Below are 24,166 nucleotides of genomic sequence, written 5' to 3' on the forward strand. Positions count from 1 at the left end.
ATCGAAGCCTTGTAATCAGCACTTCTCCAGGAACCAGGTTCCTTTTGTTGGAGATGGTAATAGAAACCAAGATCTGAGTGCTAGGTGTGTATACCACTGTTGGACTGTCATTGCTCCTAAGCCCTTTCAACAGAGAGAACTGAGAAATATTTATATCTATTTGGCATCTATTTGTGTATATCACACACACACTGTTTTCATATCAGTACCTCCAATTGCATTTGACACCACAGATTTTATTCTAGCTTTTATCTTTTTTATTTGAAATTTTTTTCTCCCAACTGACATATCTGGCTTCAGTTATCTGTGATATATATGCTTATTTGTTCAACCCCATTATACACCTAAAGTAGTTTTAGAATTGCCATCCCATACCCCTTTGAGAAATAAATTTACTAACTAGAGCTCAGTATTTTCATACATTCCTTAGTCTTACAGTACTCAGCCAAAATAGGATTTTACAAAGTTACTTTGGTAAGTTCCCTTCTCCACATTTTAGTGTGATTACCTCATCTATTTGTAATAGTGTTAGGTTTATTTGTTATTATTTTTATTCCATCTTGGGTTCTTTCCCACATTCTAGCTGATTCTAATTGCTGTTTTTGGGGGTTTTTTTGGTAGTGGGGTACTTTTTATTTAAACAGACAATGACATTTTCTCATAATTATAAAATTAGTTAATGTATGTTACCAAAAAATTTAAATAAGAGAAAAGAACAAAGAAGAACAAATAAAAATCCTAAAAATTAACAAAAATCTTTTTAAAAAATCTTAAAAGTAAACAATTATACAAACCCTTCTAATTTTTTTAAAATCAGAAAATTGTGGACATCCTGTTTTGAGGTATTCTTATATCATTTCTTTGTTTTCAATAAAAGTGTTAATAGCTGCTTATTATTATGTCAGATTATGAATACAGCATGCTTTGTTTAATCATGCCTGTGTTGCAGAATATGTAAACCAAACAGCTTTTCATATAAAGTTTTGTGTTTATCTCTAATATTTATAGCTCTTTAAACTTGCTGCCAAACTTCTTACCAAGAAGGTTGAAGAAGTTTGTTCTACCCTTTCAAAAGCCAAAACCAAAAACCTCTCTCCAAACACTTAGGCAAATAATGGTTTTACTAAATCCTAGTTAGAAAGATGAAATTTTGTCATGTTTTTATTGGCTTTGTGTATTTATTTTCTGGATTATTCACTAACATCCTCTGCCAATTTTTATATTGGTTTTTCATTTTCTTAATAGTTATAAAATCTTTTTATATAATAAGGATAGTAACCTTTCTCTCTCATATATAATAAACTTTTTTGCATATGCTATAATTCTGTTTCATTTTTTTCTTCTGAGATTTTCTCTTTGTGGTTTTATGCCAAGAAAACATTTTTCTCACTTTAAAATAAATACATATATTTTCTAATTTTTAATATCTCATTCAATTTGTTGTATAGTGAGTTTGTAACCAAATGGTTTCTTTTTAGAGAATAAGTGGTCATGCCAGCCATAAACATTGAGCCATCTGGAGCTGCTGTGCTGGCAGCAGGCTTGTGAACAGTGGCTTCTGGAGAGCATAGCATTGCTGTCTGGGGTCATGCCCAGGGTCTGTGAGCACCTCAACTAATTCAGAATGCCATCTTTATTTTCGTAAATGGGAATATTTTTAGCTTTCTGTTCTTTCTCACTGATCTGTCTCTACTAATACCCAAATCACATCATTTTTATCATTATTAGTTATTAGTGTGTAATAATATCTATTAATAATAGTCTCTTCATTACCTGTTTCTTTATGATAGAGTTTTCTTTTTAAAAAAGATTAGTACTTACCTGGTTTTGGCCATGCTGGGTCTCCATTGCTTCGCGGGCTTTTCTTAGCTGCGGCACGTGGGGCGACTCTCCAGCTGTGGTGTGCGGCCTTCTCACTGCAGTGAGAGATGCACTGCAGTCGGCCACTGCAGTGGCTTCTCTGGTTGTGGAGCACAGCTCTGGGGAGTGCAGGCTTCAGTAGGTGCAGCCCTCGAGCTCAGGAGTTGTGGCTTCCAGGCTTTAGAGCACTGGCTCAATAGCTGTAGCACAAGGGCTTGATTGCCCCGCAGCATGTGGGATCTTCCTGGATCAGGGATTGAATTCTGTTTCTCCTGTATTGGCAGGCAAATTCTTTACCACTGAACCAACCACCAGGGAAGCCCTAGAGTTTGCTTTTTAGAGAAGTTTTAAGTTCACAGCAAAATAGAGCAGGAAGTACAGAGAGCCGCCATATACTCCTGCTCACAAATGCATATACCCTTCCATCATCAACACCCTACACCAGAATAGCACATTTGTTAACAGTTGGTGAACCTACACTGACACGTCTGCTTCTGCTTCATTGACTACACTAAAGCCTTTGACTCTGTGGATCACAACAATCTGTGGAACATTCTTAAAGAGATGGGAATACCAGATCACCTTACCTGCCTCCTGAGAAACATGTATGCAGGTCAAGAAGCAACAGTTAGAACCAGACATGGAACAAGAGACTGGTTCCAAATAGGAAAAGGAGTACATCAACGCTGTATATTGACACTGTGCTTATTTAACTTATATGCAGAGTACATCATGCAAAATTCTGGGCTGGATGAAGCATAAGCTGGAATCAATATTGCTGGGAGAAATATCAATAACCTCAGATATGCAGATGAAACCACCCTTATGGCAGAAATCAAAGAGTAACTAAAGAGCCTCTTGATGAAAGTGAAAGAGGAGAGTGAAAGAGCTGGCTTAAAGCTCAACATTCAAAAAACGAAGATCATGGCATCTGGTCCCATCACTTCATGGCAAATAGATGGGGAAACAGTGGAAACAGTGACAGACTATTTTCTTGGGCTCCCAAATCACTGCAGATGGTGACTGCAGCCATGAAATTAAAAGACACTTGTTCTTTGGAAGAAAAGCTCTGAAAAACCTAGACAGCATATTAAAAAGCAGAGACGTCACTTTGCTGACAAAGGTCCATCTAGTCAAAACAATGGTTTTTCCAGTGGTCATGTATGGATGAGAGAGTTGGACCATAAAGAAAGTTTGGCACTAGAGAATTGATGCTTTTGAACTGTGTTGTTGGAAAAGACTCTTGAGAGTCCCTTGGACTGCAAGGAGATCCAACCAGTCAATCCTAAAGGAAATCAGTCCTGGATATTCATCGGAAGGACTGATGCTGAAGTTGAGGCTCCAATACTTTGCCACCTGATGTGAAGAGCTGACTCATTGGAAAAGACCCCAATGCTGGGAAAGATTGAAGGTGGGAGGAGAAGGGGACAACAGAGGATGAGATGGTTGGAAGGCATCACTGACTTGATGGACATGAGTTTGAGCAGGCTCTGAGAGTGGGTGAAGGATAGGGAAGCCTGGAGTGCTGCAGTCCATGGGGTTGCAAAAAGTCAGACATGACTGAGCAAGTGAACTGAACTGACACTGACACATCGTTATCACGCAAGTCCAGTTTACAACAGCATTCAGGCCTGGTGTTACACATTCTGTATAATAACTTGTATCATACAGAATAGTTTTACTGCTTTTATCAGGGGTCTCCAGAGAAACTGAACCAATAAGATAGACAAATAGACAGACAGACAGACAGATAGACAGGCAGGCAAGCAGGCAAACGTTAAAGGAGATTTGGTATAGATTGCTTGTTTGATTGTGGAGGCTGAGGAGACCCACAGTCTGGCATCTGGGAGCTGGAGACCCAGGAAAGCTGGCAATGTGACTCAGTCTGAAACTTAAAAACAAGGGAACAGATGCTGTGAGTCCAAAGTTTTGGAAATCGAGGGGCTGATGGTTTAAGTCATCATGCTCAGTTGTGTCTGACTCTTTGTGACCCCATGGACTGTCACCTGCCAGGCTCCTCTATACATGGAATTTTCCAGGCAAGAATACTGGAGTGGGTTGCCATTTCCTACTCTAGAGGACCTTCCTGACCCAGGGATTGAACCTGTGTCTCTCCTGTATCTCCTGCATTGGTAAGTGGATTCTTTACCACTGAACCACCCAGGAACCTTGTACAAGTCCTGGTCCAAGTCCAAAAGCCTGATAAACAGGAACACCTGTGCCCAAGGGCAGGAGAAAATGGATGTCCCAGCTCTAGCAAAAAAGGAAAATCACCCTTCCTCCACCACTTTTTTCTGTTTAGTCCCTAAATAGATTGGACTATGCCGACCTGCCTTGGTGAGGGTGGTCTTCTTTACTCAGATTACCAACTGAAAAGCTAATCTCTTCCAGAGACACCCTCACAGACACACCCAGAAATAGTGTTTTACCAACACTCTGGGCATCTTATACCAGTCAAGTTGACATTACATTAACTGTCATACTGCCCTAAAAATCCACACTTTCTTTCCTGAACCCCTGGTAACCACTGAGCCATTTAGTGTCTCCATAATTTTCCCTTTTTCCAGAATGCCATGTAGTTGAAATCATATAGTATATGGCCTTTTCATGCTGACCTCCTTCACTTATTAATGTGTATTAGTACTATTCATGCAAGGATAGTAATATTTCACTTCATAATCTGTGTGGCTGGGTAGCTCATTTCTTTTTGGTACACATTCACTTTTTAAAAACTTATTTCCTATTAGTTCACTCCTTTTTATTGCTGAATAGTATTCCATTGTCTGGATATAGCACAATTTATTTATATGTTCACCTACTGAAGGACATCTTGGCTGCTTCAAGTTTGGGCAGTTACAAATAAAGCTACTATAAACACCCATGTGCAGGACGTTGGGTAGACATAAGGTTTTAATTCATCTGGGAAGATACCAAAGAGCAGGATTGCTGGATTGTATAAGAATATATTCTGTTTTGTAAGAAACTGCCAGTCTTCCAAAGCAGCTGTACCATTTTGCATCCCACCAGCAATGAAGGAGAGTTCCTGTTGCTTCTCACCCTCATCAGCATTTGATGTCAGTATTTTTGATTTTTACCATGTATAGTGGTATCTCATTGTTATTTTGATTCACTGTGGGTTTTTTTTTTTTAATTTTGTTTTGGTACCTGTGAAACATTATAATGCGTCTGAGAGAGCGGTACAGGAAGTTTCACTCAGGAAAGCATCTATCACTTCCCCACTCCATCCTTGTAGGGATCTAGTCTCTTCAGTTTCTGGATTATCCTTCTATATTTGTTTTGTACAAATGAGCAGATGCAAGTCTATTTTCCTATATACCCTTCCTTTATACATGAAGAATATACATATTCTTCCACACGTAAGAATAGTTATTTTAAAGTCTGTTTCTGAAAACACGTCTGGATGACCTGCGTGTCTGTTTTATTGTCTATTCTCTCTCCCTCTCTCCTTCTCTCAATTTTCTCTTGTATCATCTCCCTGTATATTTCTCACTAAGTACTGGACCATTGAGTATAACAAAGTAGAGAAATAAGTTAAAGCCTAGCATGGTATGATTCATAATTCCTCCAGGGCGGATTTACATTGACTTCTGCCAGGCATTCGGGAGAAAGAGCAATCCAGGGTCACCGTAATGCGGTCCCAGAACTGAGATGATGCAGAGTGGGGCTTTCAGTGCCGGCAAGGGTCAGTCCACTGCCAGTTCACCTTTTCTCCCTGGAACAGCCATAGAGGAGCCCAATCCAAAACAATGCTCTTTGGCTGAATCTGGGCTCCAAGTTTTGTCCGCCAAACCTCAAGGAGCTTATTTCCTTAGGGATATGTAGCTCCAAATGCCTTGTCCATCTCCTGGTCACCTGATTTTCTTGGATCTTGGCCTTTTTTTTTTCCCCTGCCTTGTTAGCTCTTCAGTGCCTCAGACAGGTGCATGCATGCTAAGTCACTTCAGTTGTATCTGACTGTTTGCAACCACATGGTCTGTAGCCCACCGGGCTCCTCTATCCTTGGGGTTCTCCAAGCAAGAATACTGGAGTGGGTTGCCATTTCCTTTTCCAGGAGATCTTCCCAACCCAGGGATGGAACTGATGTCTCTTGCATTGGCAGGCAGTTTCTTTACCACTAGCGCCACCTGGCAAACAGGTGGTTGTAATATTTTAGCTTTTTGATTGTCCTTATTGGTGAGTATGCGTAATTCTGCCGTTATAGAAGCAGAACTTCCTTCACTGTTTATTACCTCAAGACTAACATGTTTTCATTTTAGGTAATTATATTTCGTTATTTAAATTTTTTTTCTCTAACTTTGAACTTCTGTGTGTTAATGAGTACGCTTTGTGCACATGTATGTGCACATACACATTGTTCTATTAGTTGACATTTTTGTTGATCTAATCTTGCTATTTTTCTCTGTTAACTGTCCCTCATAGTAGGCTGTTTCCTTGTGTTTTTGTAATTATGGATTGCAAAGTTATTTTTAGGAGGTCCCCTCTGTGCGGCCTGTGTTTGCTTCTATGAGGCCCCCTGCATTACCACCATTCTGAGACTAATTTTTATATAATTTTTCCTCTGGGTTGAGAATAAATGAATACCAAACCTATGTGAGGCACAGCACTTTGGTTTCAAACTCTCATGCATGACCCTTTACCCTATCTGGAACCGAGGCTGAGACAAATTTCTTTATCATCTTCTAGTGCTGGGAAGCAGAGAAGGCGATGGCACCCCACTCCAGTACTCTTGCCTGGAAAATCCCAGGGACAGGGGAGCCTGGTGGGCTGCTGTCTGTGGGGCCACACAGAGTCGGACACGACTGAAGCGACTTAGCAGCAGCAGCAGCAGCAGTGCTGGGAAGATATTTTTATCTGGATTATCATTTCCCAAGAGTTTACTGCCTCAAGAGTCCTGACTTCATGCAGTGTCCTGTTTCCAGTTAACTTTCTGCCTGCAAGGCTTGTCTTCTATTCTTATCTGGATGTTAAAACAATCTGTTATTTAATAAGACCAGCCATTGCCCACTTCACCACTACCACCTGCCTGACAGTCGCTGGATCAGCTCACAAGCTTATTACTAGAGTTCTCGGTTTTCTCTTTGTTTCTGGCCCCCAGGGATTTCTTTTATTTTTCTTGAAGGCACTGTGGTGCTTTTAAAATAACGTTTATTATATTTTAGTCAGAATTTCTAGGTTTCTATAGGGGAAGGCTTTCAGGTTGTCTAACCTACCATTACTAGAAAAAGAAGTTAAACAATTTTTCCTAATCATACTATCACTATCATGGTGACACAAAAGGAAAAGTCTGAATATTTTTTTGGTGAACAAGTGGGCAGCACTGCCCTACCCTGCAAGTTTTGGACAATAATGGTTCCTCCCCTTCTTCCTTGTCTCCCCAAGAAACAGCCAGAGAACATTCTAAAGGCCGATCTGCCTGTGTCCACTTCAGCCCCAGTGAAGGCAGTGATGGGAACAGGCGTCCTGGAGTCCCCCCTGCTGAGAAGCCCAGAGGTGAGACAGCTGGGGAGCAGCACTGTGACAAGGGGAAAGGCTCCTCCAAGCAGCCCTCCCATGTCAAGGGGGCTGGGCCCGATGTGGAAGGCAAGGAGGCCAGCTGGGCAGCTGCAAGCCTTCCACAGCAGGACAGCCACTGGAAGGCCAGCCGGCGGCAGGACGCAGCACCCAAGGCCATGCGTGCCTCCCCGAAGAGGCGCAGCCAGGAGCTCAGAGGAGGTAGGCGCTCCCCGGCCGGGTCCAGCCGGCCTGGCAGTGCCAAGGGGGAAGTGGTCCACGCTGGGCAGAGTCCTCTCCACCACCGGACGCCAAGGAACGCAGTGACACAGGACAAGCTCGCAGGAGGGACCTCCTCAGATTTGCCACCAAGCACAGAGGTGTTGAGATCAGGAGTCAGGAAGCTGGGGACATTGGCCCGGCCTGAGGACACTCGACTGCCCAAGGAGACTGATCCGGCTCCTGGTCCCGTCCCTGGGCAGACTGTGAACATTGACCTTCTCACTGTAGAGCTGCGGCTGCAGATCATCCAGAGAGAAAGAAGCAGGAAGGAGCTGTTCCGCAGAAAGCACAAGGCCGCAGCGGTCATCCAGCAGGCCTGGAGGAGGTATGAAGGCAGGGCGCCACCACAGCTCTGGCTCTGTGGCTGTCCTCCACCTGGCGCGACACTCCCTCTCTCTGGGACACTTGCTTGACCTATGCAGTTTTATTTATTTATGGCTTCTTTGGGTCTGCATAGCTTTTTTCTGGTTGAGGTGAGTGGAGGCTACTCTTTAGTTGTGGTGGGCAGGCTTCTCACTGCGGTGGCCTCTCTTGTTGCAGAACATGTGCTCTAGAGCCCAGACTCGGTAGTGGTAGCACACGGGCTTAGTTGCTCTGAGGTATGTGGGATCTTCCCAGACCAGGGATTGAACCTGTGTCTCCTGCATTGGCAGGTGGATTTTTTTTACCATGCAGCCACCAGGAAACCTTCTAGTGAATTACATGTGCTGGCCTGACAAGGCCAATTTTACTGAGCCTACCTATGAGATGCACACGTTTAGATCTTAATAGTTTATATTAAGCTATTTGGAAGGTGTTTTTGCCCAGAGAGAGAGGAAAGCACCCAAGATAGTGGGGTGTAAATGAAAAACCGGGGAGCCTGAGTTTCAGGTGAAGCTCTAACACATTATCTGACCTTGAGCAATGGCCTCCCTGACCCTCGGTTTCCTCCCCTGTAAAACGGTGTTTAACAATTGCTGCAACCTGTCCTGCTTTTGTGACAGGTTGCTAGGATGAGATTAGCTGTGCTTTGTAAGTTCTAAAGCGCTGCACATGTGAGGAGATAATTTTCCCTCTTTACTACTCAGGAATTAGATACAGTGCATCGAGTGGCTGAAAGTTATAGAAACCTGTGTGAGCTCAGAAAGTGGAGTGGGTGCTGGGAGTGGTGCTTCCTGAAGTACTGAGCTGAATACACCCAGCTGTAAGTCTGGGAAGACTGCAGAAGTCCTTTGCTTCAGGTTTTCTCATCTCTCATAATCCCTTTCATACGGCAGGCCCTCCTAGGGCCCGAATCCAGATTAGGCCTTCTGTGATGACCACACCCGGGGGAGGGCCGGACCCGTCATGGGCGGGTGGGAGCCATGCGGTCTCCGTCTTGGTAGAGAGGAAGCTTGATGGGGGAACAAAGCAAGCAGATCAGTGCGAGCACAGGTGTGCCACGTACCAATGCCCCTGTTGGGAGATAAAAGTGCCAGAGACCCTAACGCTGGCAGAGGGAGAGCTGAGAGTCTTGGGAGGTCCAGGGAGACGCCTCAGGGATCTTCGTGCTGAAGTCTTCTAACCCGGAGCCAGCAACCTGCCCGGGGCCTGCCCGGTCATCACTGTAGGGCATCTTCATGTCTGCTGAGGCTCGTGGCTGCTTACAGTCACCTCATGCCTGATCTCCTCAGCTCTCCCAGCCATGCCATGAGCTGACACGGCAGGGATTCGTATCCCTGTTTTTCAGACAAGCAGATGTTTTCAGGAGACGAGGCTGGTGCTAATGGTCAGATCCAGCGCTCGAAGTTCCGTCTGACTTGAGTCCAGGTATCTTTCCCTTAGGTTCTCTGTGAAGGTAGTGTGTGCCGTGGTCAAAATGATGGAGGCACAGGCCAACCTCACGCTGTTCACCTCAGAACAGGCTAGAGAATAGGCTGTCTGGATGGTCTCACCACATCAACATGTTTTTATAATGTTATGGGGTTTGCTGTTATCACTGTTACTAATACCAGTAGTTGCGTTCATCTGGCACTCCCGCCAGACACTGCTCTAAGTAGTTGTGCATGTATTAACTCGGGTAATCCTCACAGTAAGCCTGTGAGGGAGGCCGGGGACACTGTTCTTCCCCCCGTTCCACAGTGGAGGAGACAAGCACAGAGAAGTTCATCAGCCAGCCCTGCTTACAGAGCTGGTATGTGCCAGTACTGGCCTCCCACTCAGACCGGTGACCTCTGAAACCACAGATAGGAAGGGTCCTCGCTCCCCGTCTTGGGTGTTCTGCCAGGACGTACACTGGCTACCATCCCAGAGGAACTTCTTGTTAAGTATCTCAGCTGAAACCTGGGATCCAAACAAGCCTGTGAGGCTTTCCACGTCGAGCCCCACAGCTGCTCCCCAGCTGCAGGGCCTCCCTGTCAGGCTGGCCTCTGGCTCCTTTGAAGAGTCAGCAGCTGACAGGTCCTGTCAGCCAGTGTCCACAGCAGCAAATGAGCCTTCAGTCATTCTCCTCAAGAACAGTGGACTCACAGTCTGTGTGTCCACCTGGGGAGGTAGTTACACAGGCCCCTCTGGTTGCACCCTGTGCATTTCTGAGTCCTGGGAAATCAGCTCCCAAAGGGCTTCTGGGAAGCTGCAGACTGTGGCAAGTCCCGTGCCAAGCGACAGTTAAAACCCCTTCAATGACTCTGCAACAGCCATGTCTGTCTTCTGTTTGAAGCCCAGGAGCCCTCAGTGCCATCCAGGATGATGCAGGGTGTCCGAGGTGTCCTCAGGGGCCCTGAGGGCAGGGGTAGGGAGCAGGGCTTAGCACATGAGCTCCCATAAACTCAGGTCACAGTCCTAGGACATATGCCCAGGGAAGCAGGCAGGCCAGCTGAAAACACACCGGACAGAGTGAGCAGATTGAACCTGGGACCCAGAAAAAATGAAACTTCGTCCTAGAATGTGTTTTATTACCAGTCAAGGCTTGACTAAAGGTTGAAACTGGATACTGGACAAGCTAGGCTGCGCTGGGAAGTTGCTGTGATGAAGAGGAGTTGCTGTGTAAGGCACTTATCAGCTCCTCTCCAGCATGTTTTGAAGTAAATAAGCAAGGAGCAGCTGGATCACAGCAAGAGCCCTGCACCCAGGCCGAAAGGGACCATTGAGTGTGTTTGGATTCTCAGCAAACCAGGAGTGCACATTCTCCTTGAGAACAGGAGACCAGCAGGCAGACTCAGTCTCCACACCAGAGTCCATGAGGTGGCAGTTTGCTACAGCTTCAGCCAACCCCTCGGTTCCCAGCCTCCGCTTGCAGAGCAGGGGATATGGGAGAATTGAACTGGGGAGCCGTGTTGTCCCATAACGCTTACTTCTCTCTATAATTGGCTTTTTGAAAACATGTACATTCTAGTAAAGGGGTGCCATGGTTTGTCATGCTCTGGGGAAAGAAAGGAAAAATTGCTGTAGTTCTACTCAGATAGCCTTTAGGACAGGAGGGAAGGGTTGCACCAAGCACTGCACAGAGCTTCGAGCACTTGGGAAGAAGGTTCTGTCCCGTCTGGTATATTTTAAGACCGGGCATGCAGCTTCCTGTGAGCGCGCCAGGAAGAGTTAATCAGCTGCAGTTAATGAACCCTGGTGCAGCTTCCCTGGGAGGCTGCACAACAGCCAAGGGCTCAATAAGAGCTTTGGGAGTGCACATGGGATAAACACTGGAAGGAAAACACCAGAGGTAAATATAGCCATCACCCTGGTGCCCCTCCCCTCCCCCACCCAGGCTCCACCCTCCAGCAGAATGGTTTTAGTAAGACTCAGCTCTTAACCTTTGCCACTGTTTTTAGAAATCTCTGAGCATCCCCACCAAGAACAGAGTAGAGACCAAGTCATTAGCAGTGTTTGGCTGCTGGACTAGACAAGCACTGATCTGAATGTTGGCTTCTCCTGGCTGTTAGCCTTTTCCCTCCAATTTTTATTGTGATATAATTGAGATGTGGCCCTGTGTAAGTTTAACGTGTACAGCATAATGACTCGGCTTACATATGTTATAAAACCATTACCACATAAGTTTAGTGAACACCATCATCTCACATAGGTAAAAGGTTTTTTCCCTTGTGATGAGAACTCCTAGGATTTACTCTTTAAAAACTTTCACATATGTCATAAAGAAGTGTTAACTATAGTCATCACATTGTACGTTGTATCCCCAGTACTTACTTGTCTTATAACTGGAAGTTTGTACCTTTTGATCATGTCCATCCAATTCCTCTCCTCCAATCTCTGATGACCACAAATCTGATTTCTCTATGTTTTTGAAGATTGCACATGTAAGTGAAATAATGCAGTATTTATCTGAAATAACGTCTTTAGGGTTCATCTGTGTTGCTGCAAATGGCAGCATCTCTTTTTATGACTGAATAATATCCTATTGTATATATATAATACATATATATAGGAAGAAACACTATGACCAACCTAGGCAGCATATTAAAAAGCAGAGACATTACCAACAAAGGTCCGTGTAGTCAAAGCTATGGTTTTTCCAGTAGTCACGTATGGATGTGAGAGTTGGACTGTAAAGAAAGCCGAGTGCTGAAGAATTGATGCTTTTGAAATGTGGTTTTGGAAAGACTCTTGAGTCCCTTGGACTGCAAGGAGATCCAACCAGTTAATCCTAAAGAAAATCAGTCCTGAATATTCATTGGAAGGACTGATGCTGAAGCTGAAACTCAATACTTTGGCCACCTGATGTGAAGAACCAACTCACTGGAAAAGACCCTGATGCTGGGAAAGACTGAAGGTGGGAGAAGGGGACGACAGAGGACGAGATGGTTGGATGGCATCACTGATGCAATGGACATGAGTTTGAGTAGGCTCCAGGAGTTGGTGATGGACAGGGAGGGAAGCGTGGCGTGCTGCAGTCCATGGGGTCGCAGAGTCGGACATGACTGACTGAACTGATAATACATATATAATGTACAGTATTCTATTGTGTGTGTATATATATAAAACAACTTCTTTATTCATTCATCCATCAGTGGACACTTATGTTGTTTCCATGTCCTAGCTCTTGTAAAATGCTGCTGCTAGGGATATAGGGATCTCTTCAATGTACTGCTTTTATCTCCTTCAGTTATATACTCAGAAGTGGGAATGCTGGATCATATGGTAGTTCTGTTTTAAATTTTCTACATTTAAAGTAATTATTGGTACATGTGTGCTAAGTTGCTTCAGTCATGCCCAAGTCTGTGTGACCCTATGGACTGTAGCCCTCCAGGCTCCTCTGTCCATGGGATACTGCAGGCAAGAATACTGGAGTGGGTTGCCATGCCCTCCTCCAGGGGCTCTCCCCAACCCAGCGATCGAACCCACGTCTCTCACATCTCCTGCATGGGCAGGCAGGTTCTTTACCGCTAGCGCCACCTCAGCCCAATTATTAGTAGGTAAGGATATACTGTTGCCATTTTGCTGTCTTGTTTTTTTGATCCATTGTTCCATCTTATCCTACTCTTTTTGTGTGTGTTTTGGTGCTTTCTGGTATCAATCTGCATTGACTTATCATGTTCCTTGGTGTAATTAGTACAGGTTTTACCCCTGTGATTACCATGAAGCTTATATAAAGTATCTTAAAATATCATTATTTCCTTTGGTATCATATTTACCTGTGGTTTTTTTTTTTTTTTTTTTTGGCAGTGAGGGGAATTGTATCCTTGGTCCCTTACGTTGGCATCTATGCATTTGAATAAGCAGTCTCCTCTCACAAGTTTGCTTTGGCAGAGACGGTTCTTCAACACTGAGCTCAGTTTGGGTTTCTGGATGTGTCTGCTGATAATGTACTTGGGCAGGTGGGACTTGCTTTCTCTTTTTGGGCAAGGCCGCTGCCTAAGCTCTAAGATTGCATGGCGGGGAGTGGACAGGACTGCTGCTTTGGTTCCCTGCTCAAGTGAGGCTGTAGGTTGGGCTCTGCAAGTTGCCCGGATTCTCTGGTCAGGCATACTTAGTCGAGACTGGCAGTAGGCAGAGCTAGGATTTACCTTCCTGCTCTGGTTGGATAGGACGCCCCAGCATGGGCACTGAATTCCCTGGCCAGACACAGCCACTAGTTTTATTCTGTAGAGGGGAAAGCCACGGGCAGTCCTCTGTTCAAATGCCACTCTAAGGACTATGGGATGGGTTTCAAGGCTTGAGTGTACTCTGGTGAGGTCCCCTGGTTGGACGGGCTGAAGGCTGTATTCAGCCATGGTGGGGCTTGGCATTACTTTCCCTACTCGGACAGAGTGGAGGAACTGGTTTCAAAGGTGGCTTATTCGTGATCTTGATTCAAGGTGCCCTGCTCCCCAAGGTCCCTGGCTGAACAATGCTGTTGGCTTTGTGGATGATCGGCTCTGCCTGCTTTGCACTATTCTTGAGCATTCCTGGGCTACAGAGCTTCCAGGTGGTCTGGCCAGCCTTTCTGGTCAGGAAGCGACCAGAAACTACACTCAGCCATGGGCTGGGCTATGACTCAGCTCTCCTGCCGGGGCAGGGTCAGACTAGGCTCCAAGGCCAGCAAGGTTTTTTGTAGAAGAAACTGGATCAGGGAAACTTGAACTCCAGTGGGTTCCCTGGTCAGACTGTACTGCCATCTTGTTTCTACACAGTCCAGTCAGAGCTACTGGTTTGAACTACTACTTGGACTCTACAGGTAGGCTCTGCCAAGATCCCTCTGCTGGTTGTTACAAGCCCCTCATTCCTTCTCTGTCATCACTGGATTCCCAGTGGTTAAGTCCCAGAGTCCCTTGCAGTCCCCATGGAGTAAGACAGGAGTTGCTCCCAAGAAGCAACCCATGATGCTGGGGGAGCTGGATGTCCATCCTGGGCTCTTTTCCCACTGGAAGCCTAGCAGGCTCAGGGCAGACCTCTCCGTGTGATGCTGTGCCAGCCTGGGGGAAGGCAACGCTGTCAGCATGGAGCTGCTCACACGGTTACCCTTCTAAATCTGTCTCTGGAGCAGGGGTTCCTTTAGCCTCATCCCCATATTCCAGGATTTTCTCACTGCTGTCTTTATCCATGAATATTAGCTGCTGTTCTTGTGATGGGTAGCAGTCAAAATGGACTTATGTCACCATCTTGGTGATGTTCCCCTCTACTCAGCCTCATAACGTCTACCTCACAGGTTTACTTTCAGACTTAACCACAGGGGAGGTGCCTGGTATTCAGGAGGCCCTGACCAAATGCTGGTTCCTTCCACAGTGGGGCCCAATATCCAGTCCTCCTTGCCTTACCAAATACATAATCCTTTGCACACATCTCACTCCGCTAGTAAAGATTCATGCACAAATGCCCACATCTCTAATCATGTCAATTCTGCTACCCAGAATGCCCTTCCCTGCCTAGCAAGCTTTCACTTATCCCTTAAAACCCAGCACAAACACCAGCCATCTAGCTCCTAGCTCTCACATAGTACTTCTCATACTTCATTTGTTTACACGTTGTCCTGTCCCACTTTGGCAAGGACCCATCTAACTGATTCCTAGTTCAGGAAATACTGATGGACAGTATTGCCATCAATATGGCAATTGCCATCAACATATTGCCACTGAAATTAGGAATGGGACTTTGAATGAATCTCACAAGAGTTCAGCAACTACCATCTTATAGCTTCTAGGAACTTCAAGGGACATTGGTTTTCTCAGTACTGTGACCTTAAATTCTCTGCCCTCCTCTGACTCGCCAGCTACCAGCTCAGGAAGCACCTGTCGCACCTCCTGCACTTGAAGCAGCTTGGAGCCAGAGATATGGACAGATGGAACCGAGAGTGCCTGGCTTTGATCCTCCAGGTTTGGAGGAAGGAACTGGAACTGAAACCCCCAAAGACCATGGCAGTAAGCAAGACCACCAAGAGTCCACCCAAGGGCAGCTCAGGCACCAAGCCCACCAGGCACTCAGTGCTCAAACAGATCTACGGTAACTGTCCTTCTGTGTACTGTATGGTAGCATCCCCGAAGTGTGTCACCTCAGATTTTGAAAACAGGATTTAATTACATTGGGCAAATGTCCATTTAGGTAGGAACTGTATTAAACAGCCAAAGAGAATTCTCATCATATTTATGCCTCCTTTGCAGCAACTCTGGGTTGGAATTGGTTTCATGAAGCATTCTGATCTCAAACAAGAGAGCCTTACTGCCAAGAGATTGTCTGCTGGGCTTCCTCATGGAAGCCTCACCACACAAGCTCTCTAGACTGCTGCCGGGTTTCCCCTTAAATTCTCATTAAAGGATCCCAGGCCCAGGCTGACCCTGCCTGCCTCATGCTGACCTTCCCTGTGCTTAGAGAGCACAGAGCTGCCTGTCTATGGGAACACCCCAGATCCAAGCACTGAAGTACATGCTTGTTTGGCAAATAAACTGCTGCATACTGAAACCCTTTCAGCTCTAGAACGTGCCTGACTCGCTCCTCGATGGAGGGAACAAAAGTTAAGGCACCTTCACAAACAGATCTGTGGCCCTGGCAGCAAAATCTCCAGACTTAACCCCAGACCTATGTGGTTCTGCACATACCTAATTTATCTTGGTGGACACCTGCAAGCTCAAGGCTTCACCTCTATAAGAAATTCAGCACTTGGTCAGGCTACAGCTGTCACTAGTTAAAAAACAGGTAATTGTTGGTTGATTTCAGGTTCTCAAGAAGGGAAAGTACGTCAGCCCACAAGATCTTCGAAAGCCCACTCTGTGCTGGGTCTCAACTCAGGTAAGGCAGTCCCTACATGGGCAAAGCAGACAGGGGGGACCATGTGAGAAGCACTTCCCTTTTCTGTTTCACCCCAAAGGTGGAGATATTAGAGCAGACTGCCAGGGGGTTCCAATGGCCAGTTGATTTCAGGACTGCATGTTTTTCATCCCCCTTTCATGGAATCATCACCACAATGAACATCTCTTCTTCAGAAGAGACAAGTTATTTTTATAACCCAAAACTATAACATTACCTCCAGCAGAAATAATAAATAGCACCTATTACCGATCACTTTACCATACTTGTTCACATACAGGAAGGGTAAGCACAAATACTGTTATTCTTCAAAGTAGTATCCTGGGAGTTCTTATTCTGTTTTGGTTTCCCATTAAGATCCACCATCTCCTCCTCAAAGATGGGAAGAAGTCCTTTTACTACAAATTCTGGCTTTTGCCTTTTAGAGCCACCTCAGGAGGACATTTTAATAGCAGGTCCAGCTCAGGTTCAACTGTCCACACTTTCACTCACACAGTCAATTCAGAGAACTTTCCTTTTAGCCCAAGACAAGAGTGTCTTACTCAGGGCCCCTCCATTCATGCCAGCATTAAATGTGGGTGATAAGTTCAGTGCTGTCAGCAGTTAATGCCAGGTCTAGTGTTTCTCATAGGTGGCTATGGCAACACGCTCCCCCCAGTCCCTGATCCAGTCATCCGGCGGGAACAGGGTGCAGCTGGGGAGGTGAACAATGATTGTCAGCATGAACTTTAATATTAATTTAGTTTTTGATGGGGGAAAATCTGGAGTTGGGACAGTAATTACTACCAAAGCTTTAATAAGAGTTGGGCAATTCATCTGACATAGGCAGGCTGATCAGGGCAATTAGAAACTCAAAGGAATCAGGCCCATAGTTCTAGGTTTAAAAGAAAAAAAAACACACACACACCTCTAGTTATCTTGAGTGAATTGAAGAATAGTTTCAAAAACAACTGTTAGATAAAATTACTTTAAGATGTAGCATTTTTGGTATTTTGGTATTTTACTCAGTCTCAAGAAAGTCCAAGACTATCAAATCTTTAAAAAATGAAGGTGTTTAACAGCATAAGAGGTTTTAAGTTAAAGGGCTCACAGTTAAAGACAGAAGAAACAAAAGTCAATAGTTTCTTAGAACTATATGTGAATTAGTTTATTCTACACTGGCTTGAAAATGGATGAGGACGGAAGAGAATCTTTTCCTGAACCCAAACTTGAGGACAAAGGTTTTATGAGGCCCACCTACCTACTCACATTAATCATTAACCTGTGAATAAAGCTGATGGGCAGAGCAGCAAGCTAGTCAGCTGCAGCCCATGTTTTACTCAGAATACAAGTCTATAATTTCCATGAAATGGGCATGACTTGGAGAGACATATTTGTTTCTGCAACATGGCGTCACAGATGGCCAACTGAACCAAGGAAGACAAGCCGTTTGTTTTAGTCTTTACCTTGAGTATAACTTTTTGCTTTGAGGGACTTCCCTGGCAGTCTGCACTTCGATTGCAGGGGGCATGGGTTCCATTCCAGGTCAGGGATCTAAGATTCCACATTCCCTGAGGCACAGCCAAAAAGTTTGTAAAAAGTTTTAATTTTTTTTGCTTTGAGAATTCCATCGAGTTAAGGATGTCTGACTTTTGTCCACTGTTTATTTAGCTTTAGTGCATTGTTGGGCATATTGTAGGTGCTCAGATCTGAGTTCAGATTGTGGCTCCTAACCTTCAACTCAAGGAGAGATGTTAGTGCTTTTATCTCTTACAAGGAATAGAAAGTTAGCTGGATAAACCAAAGAAACAAACTCCTTGGACTATTTCTTTACATGCATCCAGGAAACAAACAATTGCATTCTCCCCAGTCTTCCCACCCACCTGCAAACCACCCACACCCAGAAAGAACAGCACCATCATAATGGATCAGAGAACAGAGAGATAGAGAGAGAGAATGTCCCAAATTTGGAGGCCCATCTCATTAAAAACTTCCTCTAAAAAAAATCCCATTCCAATAAATGGAATAACCATGGCTTAGTAAAAATGGTACCACCTGTATGAATGCAGAATATCCCTGCCCACCTACAGAGGGGTATGCAGATAAGACGACTTGATATACAGCAAAGCAGCCAGAAAACATCAGAGTTCCAAAACAGTCCACTTCAGCTTTATTGAATAACAGTAATAAAAACAGAAGAGAACAATTATCTTTGTAACTTTTTAGAAAAACTACTCACCTTTCATGCTTGCTTCTTTGCTTCACAGCAAGTTAGGAGCAACATTCAGCAATACAGCCTCCACAGCGTCTCTTAACCCTTCGGAGCCTTAGCATCCTCCTTTGTTAAGTCAGAGGGTTGAGTGCACCACGAGTTTTCCCACTGTAGCATCCTGTCTTAACTGTCGTGTTAAGAGGAGATGCAGAGAAAGCAGCATCATAGTGGTTATTTCAAACAAACTGAAGACCTATGTTCCAGTCCTAGCTCCTCAGGCACCTGCCCCATCACAGTCAAGTTTCTTTCTTAAAAAGATGTCAAGTATCTTTGAGAGGATGGAAAAGGGGGGGCTTATGTCATCCTGTCTCTACCATAAACCATCACCTTTTTGGGTCCCATGGATAGTCCAAACCTAAACCCCTTTTCCTCCCCACCCTGCCCTTCAGCATTAATAATTTGAGTATCTATCTGTTATTAACAGTGAGCAACTTGCAGTGTATTCACCTCCTTGAGAACAGTGGAAGATCACAGAATTTTTCTTATAACCTGCAATCAGCTAACCCATCAAGAAACAAACTAAAGCTTCGACTGCCTAAGGAAGGAAGACTGGGCCCGGGGGGCTCGGATAGCTAGTGCAGACTTCAAGTTCTCTGATTAGCGTTTACACTTTAGGCAACTTTAATATCCCAAAGCCTTATTAGCCTGAAAATGTGGTAACAACTGAAAAGAAATGTGTTTTCCTTCTGCTCTCACATAGCACTGTTTTGTAAATTCTTCACCTGCACTGAAGGGACCAGGGTAGTCCATACCTGTGCAGAACTGCCCATCTGCCTCCACTTCAATAGGACTGGAAAAGACTTTATAGTAACAATGAGTCTATGTAGAACTAAGAAAAGTGAGCACTGAAGATGCTGCTGGGTTGGGATTTCTCCCTGCCAGCCGGTGCAAGCCTGGCTTTGTTGACTCCAGTCTGAAGAACCTAAGTGAGATGCGGAGGAGCCTGGCCCACAGCAACTGCCTTCAGCTCACTACCTTTCAGGAATCAAATGCAATGAACTTCATTATGGACACCACATCCTGTTATTTTTAGACGAGAGTCATGACCCAGTGTTTGCTTTTAGAGATTGTAAGACTGTACCAGGTATATCGTTGATGGCTTGCTTACATTTTAGTTTCCACGTCAGCCTCTGGAGGCCACAGGTGGCTGCCATGTCCTCTCGGTGAGCGGTGTTCCTTCCGCTGAGCACCGGCGGCTGCACCTAGCCCCAAGTCCTCAGTCAGCAGACCTACAGACCAGATCATTCACGCACAGGGTGCCAGCTTGGGCCTTAACCTCCTACTTCTATTTTCTGCCTGACCTGCAGAGGTGAGCCATCTTGTCAAATTGCCTTTCCTCTGGCACTGTGCGAACTGTGCATTCCAGCTCTTGAAGAACATCTGGTTTAAATAAAATCAGTGATTATGGGCTTCTTCATATCTACTAAGGGCAAAGCTACTAGGAATGTAGACAGGCAGAAACAATGACATATTAGGCTCACAGGTATTTCTAGGACTGCTTCTGTTTTAAGATTACTGCCACCCCTGTCTTGACAGTAAGAGACGGGAAACAATAAAGTGTTAAACACTTGGATTTTTTTTTAACAGTTGGCTAATTACATCATTATTGTGAAAATGATTATAACAAAAATTATAATCACTAGTAGAAAAATCATTTTTTAAGAGTTTTGCAGCTCAGACCAAACACCACTTAGGTATAGGAAAATTCACAACAATGGGAGTACTGTCTTGAAATCCTGCTAGAAATCCTCTGTAAACAACACAACTCCAAGGCGAGAAGCAACCACTCCCAAACCAAACCAAAATCTAGTCTGTTGCTGTCTGAATGAACTGGGACTGAGAACACACAGAATGAGGTTTGCCTAGATGGGGCCAAAAAGATTCAGCTGGTTTCTTAGAATCTAAGAGAAAAGTACCATATTATTGCTGTGTATTTTATATATACTTAGCTATGAGGATGTATATACTTAACCACACATCACATGCTAATCCAAGAAGCCAGCCTGTGCATCAGTGGCAACTCCCAAGCATTATTTTCCTGTTTCAGTGCAAAGGAAGGTTCATAAACAGCTTCTTTAAAAGTTCAGCTTTAATGACAAACATTTATGACATCAGTCTCTCTTCAAAATTAGATGTGAATAAACAGTTTCCAACAGAGGTGCTGCAGTGCCTTTTCAATACACTGTATTCAATGCGTTGGGGCCCTGGGGATGCCCAGTGATGTACACGTTGAAGCAATAATGTAAGTCTGTAAGCCACTGCTCCTGCACACCTCCGCTCTTCAGTGTCTGCAAAGAAAACGAGAATAATGTGAGAGTGGTACCAAAACTGCTTCCTGATGGTTTTTATCACACCCAAACAAGATCTCAAGAGTCCCTTAGTAGTATCATCATCTATAAATTACGACAGCAAATCTCAGTGAAAAGGGAACCTACTACTGGGGAATTACCACAGGGAGTTAAAACTACTCGTTTCATCCTCAAGCACAAGTGCTACCAGTTTCTTGTTGCGTCTCTTCCCTCCTACCTCTGCTAGGCACTAATGAAATTGCACCATTAACCACCCCTTACTCTGTATTTCTGCCCTTTTGCATTCTAGAATCTCATGATCTCTGCATTAACATCAACTGAGAATAATAATTCTACAGGACTCAATTTGTCATTCTTATACAGATGGGCTGATTCTCCGAATTCTTGACTTCCTCTATTTCTGAATTCTGCTTCGTCTTCCATTACAGAAGAGATTCAGAATGCATCCTATGTTTATGCATGTATAAGCTCTATGACTCAAGTATTATTATATATACCAATTAATAACTTCCTCCAATCAAAAAAACCTCATTTCAACTCTCCAAATCAAAACACCCAAATGAATCCTTAAACAGAGCTGCCTGCCCCAGGTGAACACAGAACCAACCGTTAGACAAAGCTAAAGCCTACAACTTCCAGCTTCTTCCCCCTCTCCAGTGACCTAAGTGACCAGAAATAGGTCTGCAGTTTATTCCTGCTAAATTTCCTTAATGACAGCTAACATTTGTTGGGTATTTAATAAATGGCAGTTACAGTATAAACTTTACTTGGATGATTTCATTTTGGTCAACAAAACCCAACAAAGTTGCTACTATTTCCATTTCTACAGCTAGGAAAACAAGCTCAGATAGGTTTTTTTAAAAAAAAGAAAACTTGCCAAATCACCATAGTCAATTAATAGAATCTATCACAATCCAGGCAGGACTGACTCTGATGCCGTACCTTTTCCAACTAAGCTGCCTGCCACCTTAATTTAGTTTGAATATTTTAAGGCTTTTAGTACTGATTCTGGAATCAGTGACAGTTACCAGACACTAGGGGAAGTCTTAAGAAACCACCACACTGGGCTTAATCCCAGGAGTCTGTCAAGGTGCAGGAACCCTGGCCTCCCACAACCACCTCTGCGCCCATGAATCTAGTACAAGCAGTAGGGTGGCCCTGTTCGTGCTTCTTACTGTGATATTCTTGATGATCTGCTGCACCAAGATGGCGTTGGTCAACATGTGGGTCCTGAGGGGTGCATGCTGCAGCAATAGGCGGAGCAGCTGGCCCACTACAGGCAGCTCCTCAGGCCCAGCTCTGTTCACCCGCAGGCTCTGCAGCATCAACCTGAGGACTCGAGGCAAGAGGGCCAGGATGGAGACACAGACCCCCCAGAGCTTGTCCCTGCAAAACAAAGAAACATGTCAGTGAATGGACACATAGAGGAGAGGGGCCCTTTCCATACTTCCCAAGACTGAAAAATGTCCTTTTAATGAGAAACAAAGTGTTTTCTGATAAAACCCCACAAACCAAAACTAGTAGGAACTGAGTTTCATTGAGAGCTAAGTAAGCAAATGCAGTGATGAATTAGCTGCGTGCCCCTATTTTAGGGGTTTCAGAAAGCCTAGCAAGCAGCATTTTCCTGGGCAAGACATTCTTGAAGCCCTAGTGATCATATTTAACAGAAAATTCACCAGAGAATAGAAAGACCTGTACATACATATTATTCTCTACCAGTGAACATTATGCAACTGTTGTACAATACCAAAGGTCAAAGGGGAAAGAATATCCCACTGGTAAAAGAATAAGAAAAGAACCTCATGAAACTCTAAGCCTCTGACCTGGATTCTGAGCTTCTTCAATGTGTTAGAACAGGGCAAATTTGCAGAGAAATATGTGCTCTCAAGGAACCAAAAGGCATCTGAGAAAGTAGCCTGTCAGGGAACTGTCATGGACCAGAGACAGTAAATCCAAATTTCAGTGAGCATCATTCTTTTGGTAACTTTATAGAACAGGAACAGAAATGTTTTATGAGAGCGGTAAATGGTCTAACCACAGTCTAGAAAAGCATCAATTAAATGGAGGAAAAGTCCACTGGCTGCTAAAGGCTCTGATCTTAGTCTGTTATGGTTTCAAGAGTGCATAACTGACCCAGTCCCAAGACTTTCTAAGAAAACCTGACTACCTCTAGACACAGAAGCAGCAAACCTTTCACCATCTGACCTCCCTCCCAAGTCCACATACAGCAACTGCATCAAAGGTGGATACTGAATCCATCCTAAGGCAACCAAATCCTCTTATTGGAGACTTTATTCAGCCTGTGGACTCATGCACAGCCAGGTCAGGACAGCAGTGTGCAAGAAGAGAAAGTCAGACTGAAAGACACAGTTAATGATGAGGCAAAGGCAGAGATGGTAACTACACAATCTAGAAAAGACTAGAGAAAGCCACTTTGGTTCTTCCTGGGTTTCAAATTCCTACCTGCACAATTCCTACCCCTTGGGGTTTTGTTTTTTTAAAAAAAACAAGTCACTACTATAATGACCCAATATATTCATTTTCTACTTGAACTTGAGTGAATTTCAAATAACTGGATCAAGACTTCTAAAAGGACTCATAGATTCTACATCATACCAAATTAAGTATAGTGAGGGGATGAGTGGTTTAGAATTTCACCTTCACACACCACAATTAAAGAAAACTGTCAGGTCAAAAAGAAGATGACCTGGGGAACCACAAATGATGGAAGCAATACCATTTGAAGAGTCATTCTTAGGTTTTTCTAAAAGTTGTTATGTACAAAAATAACTGTACTTAACTATAAATTATTTAAAGGACAGAAGCAGAACCAATGAAGTTGAGATTTTAGCTCAACAGAGAACAATGGTTCTAAACCACTCTAAAGGAACTGATGAAAGTCATTTCATATATAATTTTCAGGAGTTCCACTAACTAACTGCAAACTTCAGATATAGTCTTGTCAGATAATACCAACCAATCCTCCACCCCCTAAACACAGAAATATGGATAATATACTTAAAAAAAAAAAAAATACAGCAAAGCTCAAAAGCTAGAATGGTGAACTCTCTAGGTGCCAGCAACTGACAGAACTCCTATAGATACACAGGGGCACAAACTGGATGTGGGATTTTAGGACGCGTTTTCAACAGCCAACAGCTTTGGAAGATAAGGCTTCAGCCCCAGTTATAGAAGGTGGGGAGCTAAGAACTGGGCTCCCTGCAGAGAGCTGGAAGCCAGGAAAAGGCAAATGTGAAACTGCCCACAG

The 24,166-nt window shown here is 44.2% G+C and overlaps 2 protein-coding genes across 3 annotated transcripts in view; one reads left to right on the forward strand and one right to left on the reverse strand.

Annotated features, from left to right (window-relative positions):
- Window positions 1–21,554, forward strand: part of INVS (inversin) — a 131,594-nt gene extending 110,040 nt beyond the window's left edge. Inside the window, exons 13-16 of one of the 2 annotated variants that reach the window (XM_068974493.1) lie at window positions 7,261–7,978; window positions 15,308–15,543; window positions 16,249–16,320; window positions 19,014–21,554. In XM_068974493.1, the coding sequence (XP_068830594.1) occupies window positions 7,261–7,978; window positions 15,308–15,543; window positions 16,249–16,320; window positions 19,014–19,165 (1,178 nt within the window). In that variant the 3' untranslated portion in view covers window positions 19,166–21,554. The remainder of the gene's footprint in view (window positions 1–7,260; window positions 7,979–15,307; window positions 15,544–16,248; window positions 16,321–19,013) is intronic. The other variant, XM_068974492.1, reaches the window with a different exon arrangement.
- TEX10 (testis expressed 10) overlaps window positions 20,644–24,166 on the reverse strand; it is a 49,050-nt gene continuing 45,527 nt past the window's right edge. The window contains exons 14-15 of the mRNA XM_068974494.1: window positions 22,074–22,284; window positions 20,644–20,877 (exon numbers count right to left, since the gene is read on the reverse strand). Of these exons, the coding sequence (XP_068830595.1) occupies window positions 20,764–20,877; window positions 22,074–22,284 (325 nt within the window). The 3' untranslated portion in view covers window positions 20,644–20,763. The remainder of the gene's footprint in view (window positions 20,878–22,073; window positions 22,285–24,166) is intronic.

The sequence above is a fragment of the Capricornis sumatraensis genome, chromosome 6 (assembly GCF_032405125.1).
Source record: "Capricornis sumatraensis isolate serow.1 chromosome 6, serow.2, whole genome shotgun sequence".
In the NCBI taxonomy this organism is placed as follows: domain Eukaryota; kingdom Metazoa; phylum Chordata; class Mammalia; order Artiodactyla; family Bovidae; genus Capricornis; species Capricornis sumatraensis.